Source organism: Delphinus delphis, chromosome 13 (genome assembly GCF_949987515.2).
Source record: "Delphinus delphis chromosome 13, mDelDel1.2, whole genome shotgun sequence".
Lineage (NCBI taxonomy): Eukaryota > Metazoa > Chordata > Mammalia > Artiodactyla > Delphinidae > Delphinus > Delphinus delphis.
In genome coordinates this window covers 56,956,679-56,968,882 of record NC_082695.1, presented here as the reverse complement: position 1 = coordinate 56,968,882, position 12,204 = coordinate 56,956,679, and the positions used below count along the sequence as shown (strand labels likewise).

At 35.4% G+C, this 12,204-nt stretch overlaps 1 protein-coding gene across 3 annotated transcripts in view; it reads right to left on the bottom strand.

Moving 5' to 3' along the window:
- Positions 1 to 12,204, bottom strand: part of PIK3C3 (phosphatidylinositol 3-kinase catalytic subunit type 3) — a 156,701-nt gene that overhangs the window by 59,278 nt on the left and 85,219 nt on the right. For all 3 annotated transcript variants that reach the window (XM_060028977.1, XM_060028978.1, XM_060028979.1), the window contains 3 exons: positions 7,335 to 7,440; positions 5,737 to 5,853; positions 259 to 390 (listed from right to left, as the gene is read on the bottom strand). In XM_060028977.1, the coding sequence (XP_059884960.1) occupies positions 259 to 390; positions 5,737 to 5,853; positions 7,335 to 7,440 (355 nt within the window). The remainder of the gene's footprint in view (positions 1 to 258; positions 391 to 5,736; positions 5,854 to 7,334; positions 7,441 to 12,204) is intronic.

Sequence of the window (12,204 nt, the reverse complement as noted above, 5' to 3'; positions counted from 1 at the left end):
TCATATCTAACCACGGGAACTTATAATGCCTAAGTTTGCGATTTAACTTTTAATTTTTTTTAAAAAAAAGCTTACATGAGAAAAATCAGGTGATTAATAAATAGTTCAAAAATTAAAGATTAAAAAATCCAGATATAAAAATATTTTATACATTTCACATAAAAATGTCTACTGATAATACAAAAAGATCTTAAAACACACTGATAAATAAAAGGTATCTTTTTTCAAAGGTAGTGTCTAAAGATCCACCACAATTACCTTAAATAATGTAGCTGTTTCTGGGATTATTCCTCTAATTTTCACCTGGGGTTCTAAAGGCAATGGGATAAGTTCCACATCGGACAAGTTCATCTTTTCGTTGTCTCCAAGCAATGCCTGTAGTCTCTCATTCTAGGAGAACAAGTTAGAAAGTACTAATTAGGTTAAAATGGAAAAGGGGTTTTTAAAGCATATGGTAAAGACATAAAGACTGATTCTATTAACTTTAAAATATTTGCAAAGCACCATAAAAGTATATGCGAAGTAATACAACATAAAGGAGAGAGTATGTGTGAGAGACAAGCACTTATAATCCACCTGACAAAAGCAGCAGCATGCTATAAAAGGAGCAATCCCTTGACCTATGAAAAGTTGGACTTTCATAAGGTTAGGGAATATGTTTCTCTTGCTGCAACTGATAATCAGGGATATACTCAAGCTGGACTTAAAGATGCAATTTCTATTTTCAAAGGATCTGTGAAGTCACAAGGAGAAACTAATTTCATTTGAAGCTTAATTTCTCATGACCAAATATTAAGCAAGAATTTCATTAGCTGTTCCATTGCATGTATTGGGTTTAGAAAGTAAACTCAATTTACTTGGAGGAATTTGGACCTTACCTTTTACTGTTCATTGACTCTGTCTGATGGAACTTTTCCCAAGATATCACCATTTATTTATTTCCTTTAGCTCACATGCACGCTGCATTGAGCCAAGATTTCAGAAATTGAGAAATTCAAGCCATGATGAAACAGCTTTGTCATTTAGCAGCATCTATAGTGTTTAGACCAAGCCCATCTATTCAATTTCAAAATAACAATCTATTTCCTTTGAAAGCTGTGAGAGTATTGCATTCTTTAAACAGGTGAGCTTGTTCTTAAAGGGAGAAAACTTGACCTAATACACTGGGCTTCTTCCTATTTCTCAAACATGTCACACATGCTCCCATATCAGGGCCTTTGTGCTTGCAGCTCCTCTGGCTGGAATAGTCTTCTCTAGTTATTCAGTGGCTTGCTCCCCTACTTGCTTCAGGTTTCTGTCCAAATGTCAACTCTCAGTGAGGCCTTCCTGACTATTCCATTGAGAAGTGAAAAGCTGCCTTAATACTCGAACCCAGCACTTCCTATTCCCCTTTCCAGCTTTTTCTCCAAAGCACATGACGCTATCTAGCATAAAATATATTTTACTTATTTTGTTAACTTTCTCCTCCAACAGGAATGTAAGGTCCTTACATTCTAAAGGTAGGGATTTTTATATTCACCTCTGTATCCTCAGAACCTAGAAAAGTGCCTGGCACACAGTAGGCATGTGATACATTTTTATAGAATAAATATTATAACATAAAGAAACACAAAGTGAAAAGAGACTACTGAACATTCAAAATGGAAGCTTTAATTGTTTTTTAAAAGTGTGGCATCAATGCATTTTTATTGGAACTCAAATATCTACATTCAAAGACCTCAATCAAGAGAATTTTTCCTTAAATGAGATCAGCAAAGGAAAGAAGGTGGCAACAATATTATTATTTGTTTTACCATCTGACACCTAACTCATGGATCCCCTGGCCACACATTTAACGCCGTTGCACTCACCAAGGCAACTCTCTCCCAACTTCGTTATGAGGGATGGAAAAGTACTATTACATATGATTGCAAATTATTAGCTGTAGTCATTTCATTATTCCTAGTAATAACACAAATAATGGTGGTAGAGAGTCATCTTGGCATTTCACTAAAACTCGAGGGCTTGTTTCTAGTAAAACTAAGTAAATAAAACTATGTTTGTCTTTTATCACATCATGAAAAACTGTCTGAAAAGATTTTTAGCCAATGTTGATACTATATTTAGGACTGTCTGACTTAAAATATAGGAAAAAAACAATATGTGTTTTGCAATATGTGGCAAAAACAACATTTATTTGGGGGGACTATAAGTGCTGTCTCCAGTAGGGAGTCAACTTCCAGAACAGCGAAAACTGAGGTGTATCCAGAGGCTCATGGGTGGTGAACAAAAGAGTATGTCACATAAGAACAAACTGCGGTTTAAATACATGCCCCAAACTGACAGTCAAAAGAACAGGCATTCTTTCTGATGGTGGGCACTGGGGTCACACTGCTCCTCACCAGGGCACCTCTGGAGAGAAGGGCTCCAGGAGGAACAGCAGTAGGAATTTAGTTATTTAACCAGGATTTGTGATTCTTCTCAAAAACAAAGAAAACGCCGACTCAATAAACATGTGTTTCTCTGCAGCCTATTTTCTCCTCCCTAACCTCGTTAACATTATTCCCTGCACACATCTCTGCCAGACCTGATCCCCTGCCTTTAAATTCCTGACTCAATTTTTCACCTTTCAGTCTCTCCTCCTTCCTCTCACAATTCTGAAGGACAGTAAAATGTGTTGTGGTGTTTTACAAATGTCACCAAGAAAGATTTTCCATTTATGGGATTAGGTAAAGAGAAGATATCAGATGAATCCTTCATATCATTTGGGCAAAAGATCAGGAAAAATAACATCTGAAGAACAGATGTTCATCTATTATCATCAAGTAGAAACCTCACCCCGTTGAGAGCAAAATCAATGTACTGGCCATGAGAACACATTGCCAGTCACTATCACTAGTTCTGCAACCTTGGGTGAGTTACTCTGGACCTTCTTTTTCTCAGAAAAATTCTAGTCTAAATAATCTCTAGAGGTTCTTTCCATGTCAAATAAATTGTATTCTAAGATACTAAGATTCTAAAATGAGAGCCAGAAAAGCACTGTAGATAAAAATATGGACTCAGAATGTCTGGGTACAAATCCTAATTTCAACACTTACTAACTGAGGACATCTGGCAAATTACTTAACCTCCTACTACCTACTTTTCCTTACAATTGGGATAATAATAGTACCTAACTTATAGGGTTGTTGTGTGGATAAAAATCAATGTATATAAACTCATAAAATAGAGTCCCATACATAATCTGTACTTCTAACCACTCCTATTACTATAACAGGCCTCATCTAATTGCACTTCACTTTAGTGCACTATGCAGATATTGATTGCATTGTTTACAAATTGAAGGTCTATGGCAACCCTGTGTCAAGCAAGACTATCGGTGCCAATTTTCCAACAGCACTTGCTCACCTTGTGTCTCTATGTCACATTTTGGTAATTTTCACAATATTTCAAACTTTCTCACTATTATTATACTTGTTATCATGATCTGTGATCAGTGATCTTTGATGTTACTATTGTAATTGATTTGGGGCATCATGAACCAAGCCCCTATAAAACGGAGAACCTAATCGATAAAACGTTACGTGCGTTTTGACTGCCCCATTGACCAGCTGTTCTCCCTCTCTCTTCTTCCCCTATTCCCTGAGACACAATGTTGAAATTAGGACAATTTACAACCCTACAATGGTTTTTATGTGTTTAAGTGAAAGGAAGAGTCACAAATCTCTCACTTTAAATCAAAAGCTAGAAATAATTAAGCTAGTGAGGAAGGCATGTTGAAAGCCTAGACAGGCCAAAAGCTAGGCCTCTTATGCCAAACAGCCAAATTGTGAATGCAAAGGAAAAATTCTTGAAGGAAATTAAACTACTATGAACACATGGATGATAAGAAAGCAAAACAGCCTTATTGCTGATCCAGAGACAGTTTTAGTGGTTTGGATAGAAGATCAAACCGGCCACAACATTCCCTTAAGCCAAAGCCTAACCCAGAGCAAGTCCTAACTCTCTTCAATTCTATGAATGCTGAAAGAGGTGAGAAAGCTGCAGAAGAAAAGTTTGAAGCTAGCAGAGCTTGGTTCATGAGGTTTAAGGAAAGAAGCCATCTCTATAGCATCAAAGTGCAAGGTGAAGCAGCAAGTGCTGACGTAGAAGCTGCAGCAAGTTATCCAGAAGATCTAGCTAAGATAATTAACAAAAGCGGTAGATGACACAGCCTTATATTCGAAGAAGATGCCATCTAGGACTTTCACAGCTAGAGAGGAGAAGTCAATGCCTTGCTTCAAGGCTTCGAAGGGCAGGCTGACTCTCTGGTCAGGGGCTAATGCAGTTGGCAACTTGAAGTTTAAGCCAACGCTTATTTACCATTCCAAAAATCCTAAGGCTCTTAAGAATTATGCTAAATCTACTGCCTGCTCTATAAATAAAGAACAAAGCCTGGATGACATCACATCTGTTTACAATATGGTTTACTGAATATTTTAAGCCCACTGTTGAGATTACTGGTCAGAAAAAAAAAGATTCCTTTCAAAATATGACTGCTCATTGACAATGCACCTGGTCACTCAAGAGTTCTGGTGAAGATGTACAGTGAGTTAATGTTTTTTATACCTGCTAACATAATATCCATTCTGCAGCCCATGGATCAAAGTCTGATTTTGACTTTCCAGTCTCAGTACTTAAAAAATACTATCATAAGGCTATGAGTGTTAGTGATTCCTCTGATGGATATGGGCAAAGTAAATTGGCAATGTTCTGGAAAGAATTCACCATTCTAGATGCCATCAAGAATAACTGTGATTCATAGAAAGAGGTCAAAATATCAACATTAACAGGAGTTTGGAAGAAGTTGATTTCAACTCTTAGGATGACTTTGGGAGGTTCAAGACTTCTGTGGAAGAAGTAACTAGCAAGATTTGCTAGACTTAGAAGGGGAGCCTGAAACTGTGACTGAATTGCTGCAAACTCGTGATGAAACTAACAGATGAGAGGCTGCTTCTTAGGGATGAGCAAAGGAAAGTAGTTTATTGAGATGGAATCTACTTCTGGTGAAGATGCTATGAATATTGGTGAAATGACAAACAGAGGATTTAGAATATTCCATAAAGTCTGTTGATAAAGCAGTGGCAGGGTTTGAGAGAACTAACTCCAATTTTGAAAGAAGTTCTACTATGGGTAAAAATGCTGCCAATGAGCACTGCATGCTACAATGAAAACAAATTGTTAGTGAAAGGAACAGTCAACTGACGTGGCAAAGATTAATTATCTTCATTGTTGTCTTATTCTACAAAATTGCCCCAGCCACTCCAACCTTCAGCAACCACCACCCTGATCAGTTAGCAGCCACATCATCGAGGCAAGGCCTTCCATCAGCAAAAAGAGTATGATTCTCTGAAGGCTCAGATGATGGCTAGCGTTTTTTAGCAATATTTTTAATTAAGGTATATACATTGCTTTCTTTAGGCATAATGCCATTGCACACTTAACAGATTACAGTATAGTCTATACTATACAGTATAGTGTAGACCTAACTTTTATATGCACTGGGAAACCAAAAAATTCATGTGACTCACTTTATGGTGATATTTGCTGTACTGCAGTGGTCTGGAACAGAACCTGCAATATCTCCGAGGTATGGCCGTAATTGCATGATAAGAATTCCATAAAATATATCAACCAAAGAGACAGTACCAAAACTCAGTATTTTATGATACCAAGACATTATTAGTCATAAACAGAAAGCAAAGCCCAAAGGTTTACCTTTTTCTTACGATTTCCACTTTCACGCTGAACTGCCTTCATTAGGTGCACCAGCCGATCTACAAAGGTCTGCTGTGCAGCCAACAAAGAACGCATAACTCTGACAGACTTATCACCCTGAAGGGATTCAAAGGAAAGAAAAATTAATTCTATGTAGCATAATGATTAGGGTTTCTTCAATAGCATGGGTGATCTTTATTCTTTTAATAGCCACAAACTTCACCACAAAGTAGTATTGAAAAAAATTATCTTTATTCAGAGATAATGATAAATCTGTTATCTTAAACACCGCCAACTCTTCCACAATTGAAAATTAACTGAATCTTCAGCGAATACTGGTCTATCAAAAATTGTACTTTTTTTCCCACACGCAACCATGTGACAAGACAGAATTCATTCACCCAAAATGTATTCACTCACCAGTTCAATAAATATCTGGAAGCCTATAATTTCTTCAAAAATGTGCTGGGCATACAGTAGAAACAATACTATCCTCAAGGAAATAAATATATACTTAAAAAAAAAAAGTTCTCAAAGAGTAATATGATATGCTTGCTTAGTAAAACAGAAGTCATAAAAACTAAATGCTATAAAGTCTCATGTAGTAATTCTCAGTTCATAAAATATTATAAAATAACATTTTCTCATTTAATCTCTCCAATTACATTGATAAAGGCAGCTTGGCAATTGTCATCCTTATTTCGAAGATGGAAATTTATGCTCAAAGAAAGTGAAATTTCCTCACAGGATGACAAAGGTTATAAGTGACAGAGATTATGAGAGGACCAACTGCTTATCTGCTAGTCAGTTAGATATAGAGAATCTCTGGCCTCTGAGAACTGTACAAAAGTTTAGACTCAAAGAGTTCAATAAGATGTGACTTAAGTTTTTAAGAAAATTTAAATGAAACATGAAACAGCAGATAAAGATGTTCTGAAGTAAAATATTACATTTCTACAGCAAATCACAGTTAATGTCGTGACAGTTTTCTTTTCATTGCCTGTGCACCTTCTGCTGGCTGAACTGTGACACTGCCTTAACAATCACAAGAATACCGGGCGAAAAATGGCTTACATACCTCTAGAAACTATAAAAGCAAAAATATAAGTTATATAGAAAGTATCTGTAATATGATCATTACCAGATTTATATAAATAAACCTAGTCTTAAAAATAAAAACAGAAAACAGAGAGTGAAATAAAAAAGCAAAGCTTTGGGGGTTTTTTGTTCCAGGTATGGGTTTATTTTACTAAATCAGGGGTCAACAAACTTACTATAAAGGGCCAAGGATTAACTACTTTAGGTCTTGTTGACTATAGAGATTCCATACCAGATATTTATCTCCTATTGGAGTACAAAAGTGACCACAAACAATATGAAAACAAATGAGCATGACTATGTCCCAATAAAATTTTACTTATGAACACTGAAATGTGAATTTCACATAATTTTCATGTGTCACAAAGTATTATTCCTCTTGTGATTTTTTACAACTATTTAAAAATAAAAATTCTTAGCTCATAGGGCATACCAAAACAGGCAATAGGCCGGATATGTCCCATGCACCATGTCTGCCAACCCCTACATTAAATGGTTACCTTCAACAATGCTTGGCTGAACCGTCTCATTACATTCAAGTACATCTCATGGGTCTTTGGATCTCTCTGCTGAGTATCTTGATCTTCACATTCCACTATCACATACCTTAAAAATGTTAAGTCATTCATGTAAATGTGAAATGAAACTCAGAATCATTTTGTAAACACTTATGCCTTTCCATTAAAACAGATCAATTCACATTTGCAAAAATAATTAATGGGAGTAATGAAACACATTTTATTATCACTCTTTTTAAAGCTGAAAATTCAGGAACAACATATATAACCTTCTATAAAGGTAAATTAATAACAGAATGCCTTAATGTGTACAATATCCTAGACTTTCTAAAAAATTTGGCATCAAAATGAGCATTTTCTCCTAATGCTTTATGAGGTACACAGAGCATTAACATCTTCAGAAATTATATAAGCTCACAAATCTACCAAGTAACTCATGAACAAAAATATTTTCAAAATATATGTAATACTTTTGGTATTACATAAGGCTCTCTTATTCTGGGGAAAAACAACAACAACAACACTGAAGCTTTTTTCATTAACATACCTCTGAAAGATAAATTAAAATCTTAATTTTTCCTTTCATATCCAATTTCCCCATTTCTCAAAATTCCATATATAATCTTCAATTTTTCCATCATAAAATTGTGGTTTTAGAGAGTTAAAAAATTTTAAATATAAATATAGTCTTAAACCTAAACTGCTTATACAATTCATATAATCATATAAACAATGAACTGGATTAGATTTTAGAGGTTGTCTAATCCAGTGTTTCCAACTGTTCTGATTGGAACAAGCCATACTAACAAATACATTTTAGATCACAACTCGTTACACACAGCCCATGTGTGCACACAGATGCATAAAACTGAAAAAAATTTCACAAAGCAATATTCTATGAACAATATGTTAATATTTGTTACTCTGTTCTATTTCACTTTTCTTTAAATAACAAATGCTAGACTGTGAGCCTTAAAACTGATTTCAGTGGATAATGATGTGCAGTTTCAAACTTGCTTATTTTATCAATAGCGAAACTTAGAGGTGGCTGTATCTTGCCCACGGTGGCACAATTGGTTGACTGAAGAGCTGAAATCAGAACCCTGGACTCTGGGGTCCTCGGCTAGAATTCTTTCTACTAAGCTTACTCTCACAGTTTGACCTTTAAAAACCACATGAAACTTTTCAACTTCCTTAACTGATAGTATTTCACAAATCTCAAATCACAGGGCTTACTATTTTCCTTTATACTATTTCTGGAAAGAAAATAGTTAACCATCTAGAAGGTAAACTTCATAAGAGCAGAGAGCTTACAATTTCATGGATTTAACAAGTATCTCAATGTTGATAATTCTCAAATATTAATATATATCCCTTTTCCCACATCTAAGGCCTAACTTTGCATGTCATTAGGTGATCTGCTTTTATATTCAACTACCCTAATTTTCAAGCAGCAGATCCCCTTTTCAAGACACTGCTTGTCATTTTTAACTGAAGATGTGTAAAACTGAAGTTATCACACTAAATGAGTTATTTTTCTATCTCAATTGAAGGCATTATCAATATTTCAGGCATTTAGGCTACAGTTTGAATCACGTGAGGTTGTAACCAAACCAGAGAACACAGGTTCTACCTAAAACTATAACCGGCACTTTGTGTTTAATTTGTGGTCTGTGCATCTAGAGCCAAACTTAGGTTACACTCCCTCACTTCAAACACCTATATCCAATTAGTCACTAGGCCCTGTTGATTTTTTCCTAAAAAATGCTTCTTGTAGTTGTACTGTACCACTAGCAAGCCCTGTCTGGAATCAACCAGCAGATACCTCTCACCTAGCTTCTCTAACTCTAAAAACAAACCCCTTATTGATCAATACAATCATCCAAATTTTTCTTCTTTAAACTACCTTCATCATGTCCCACCTATATTAACAAAAACATCAATGGTTCCCGCTTTTCTACTATTTTAAAACAGTTTCTGTGGCCATAAGCTTCTGGTTCAAACTTCCACCATCTCCAATTCATGCATTCACACTCCAATCAGCTCGACTCCCCACCACCCCCACTTTGTGCTTTCGCTCATATTTCGGTACTGTCTAGAAACACCTTCCCACCTCCACCTTTCCTTATTCTACCCACCCTTCAAATACAGGTGACACTCCGTCTCTTCCAGGAAGTTTCTGCAAACCCTAACAACTTCTTTCTCCTCTGCTTTCCTAAAACAGGCACAGCCTCTCATACAACTTGTGCTGATAATGTTACCTTGCTCGTCACTGTTTCACACATTTACTCCTAGCTCCTTTCAGAGATTATGAAGAAACCGATGCCAGATTCCGTATCTTAAAAATCTTTAGTAGCCCTTGACATAACACAATATAGTCTTACACAAAGAAATGTTTTAAAGGTTGATAAAAGTTAAGAGCCTTCTCCCACTGACTTCCCAGGTGATCTGGAAGTCCTCAGAGTTGTATAACCTAACAATAGAATTTTCTGTAAAGTGGTATGAGGAACTAAACCCTGACACTATATCTACCTTATAGAATGAGAGTTCTAAACCAAAAATTCAAGAAAGCATTTTTCAATCTTGAAACTGTCAATACAGATTCAAACCCAGTCCATACTCTCTAACCCTTTAAAGTCCTTGACTATTCCCATCACCTTAGTATATTCATTGTGTTTTCCTGTGTTTACACGGCAACTCCTTTCTAAAGGAGTAATACAGATGACCACAATATACGGCTCCACTGCTTTGTTCAGGTCCCATTGACTGCCAAGTAAACACAATGGCTGCAGCTACGTGATAAAGGTCACATATCAAACACCTCTCAAAATCATTCAAGCCAAAGTTCTTATGCAAAGGAAAAGTCCATCTAAAATAAAAATGACAGTGTCATCTCCAAAATGAAGGACAAATTTAGATCAAGACTAGACGACCTAGATTTGAGTCACTTCTGAATTCTCTGTTCTCAGCAGTAAGGAGACTCTACAAAGCACTCTCAGGTGCTTCCTTGAAACCTGTCATCTTCAAGTAGAAATGCAGACAAAATTGCCTGGGTACCCATCATATGATGACATCAGTGGGCTACCTGTTTCCTGGCAATTTCATTTTGTGAGGTAAATAACCTTTATTACCTTGAAAGGTCTTAAAAGTTACAGAAAAACATGTCAAGGCAGCCAAAGTTTACTTTCAATTTCAACATACTGGAATAGCTATAAAAATAAAAAAAACTGCAACAATTTATAGATCCTGATGCCCAACACTTTACAGACTGGAGACTATAACTCCCCTCTGAGGTTTAAAATGTTGACACTATTCATTTTAAAAGGATTGTCTGTACTACTGTAGGCCTCTAAGGATTCAACTATAGCAGGAATCCTGTTTAAATCAATGGAAAGGGAACAAATGAACAGGGAAATTCAAAATGTTCAAAAGGAAATAGCACAATCAAGTAAAATTTATATTTTAATACATCTGTTATAACAGAGTAAGTTTAGACTGAGAGGCATATAAATTGTTAAATGTGATTAATATTTTTATACTATTCTGTCCAGGTTCAAAGGAATAGAATGATTATTTTAAGTCAATTATTTGAAATTATTTCCCATATTTTCACCCTACAATCACAAAAGTGGTGTGTACCAAAGTCAGAAGTCCACATCAATAGCTTTTTCTTCCCCATGAGTGTTTCTGAATATGAAATATGCAGATTATAAATATGGGAAAAACAATTACTCCTCAGAGAATGAATAGACATAGCACATGCTATTGCATCAGTGAATCAGAGACATAGTGGGAAAACACAAATCAAATCTAAGTTTGATGGAATGCTTATAAGACTGGGAGCTAGGGCTGTACTTTGTTTATTATCTATGGAGAAAACAAAGTGCTCTTTCTGAACAGAAACTGTTGCCTCGTTGGAAACTGCTCATCTAATAGGTTTCCTACTGTTCAGCTGCTTTCAGAATGGTTTGAAAACTCTTCCTACTTGAAATAAGATATCAAAGATGCTATCGCAACTAATTTCAAATTTTACAATGAAATCTGGTCTATACTCAAATCCAAAGAATACATAATTTTAAACACCACATAATCAGTATACATACATATAGCTCTTATAATAGTGACTACTCTAGACTATAAATTCTGAGCCACAGTAAACTTTCCATGAATATCACAAGGAAATAAAAATATCTATAAAGGAATTCTTAGTAAATGATTTTTAAAATATATAAAACCTTAATTTTAAATACCTAAGAAGCTTAAAAGTACTTACTCAAACCTTGGCACTGTGCCCCACACATTTTTTTTTAATTTCCATTGAATTATTTACCCAGATTTTTATGAGGAAATATTTTTCCATAACACCAGTGAATAGACATACACTTAAGAATTCAGATTAGAATATGGAGAACATTAGGAAGCAAGAGGTTACATTAAAAGGAAATAGTACCTATCTGGTAATACAATGATTTCTAAGCAAAATTTTCAAAGTAAAAATGGTGATTAACAACTAGCCAAAACATTTTGTGGAAGTATTTTCAAGGACACACTGAAAGTTACGGTGAGGGAAACGTGGTTTATGAATATTATATTAAATTCTAAAGTAAAAGCAAGGAACTATTTTTCCTTCCACTACTAAGGACAACAGGAAAAATAAAATTACAGGTCCCAAAGGGGGGGAAAAATGAGTGATTTAGTTAAGATTGTTGAAAGGGGAAAAAATGAGTGATTTAGTTAAGACTGTTGAAAGTGGTTTTTCTTCAATGAGAAGAGAACCGTGAAGGCTGAAACTAAAGAAATATTTGTTATGTAAGTAATGAACACCCACGTTTATTAAAGAGCCTTGATTTAT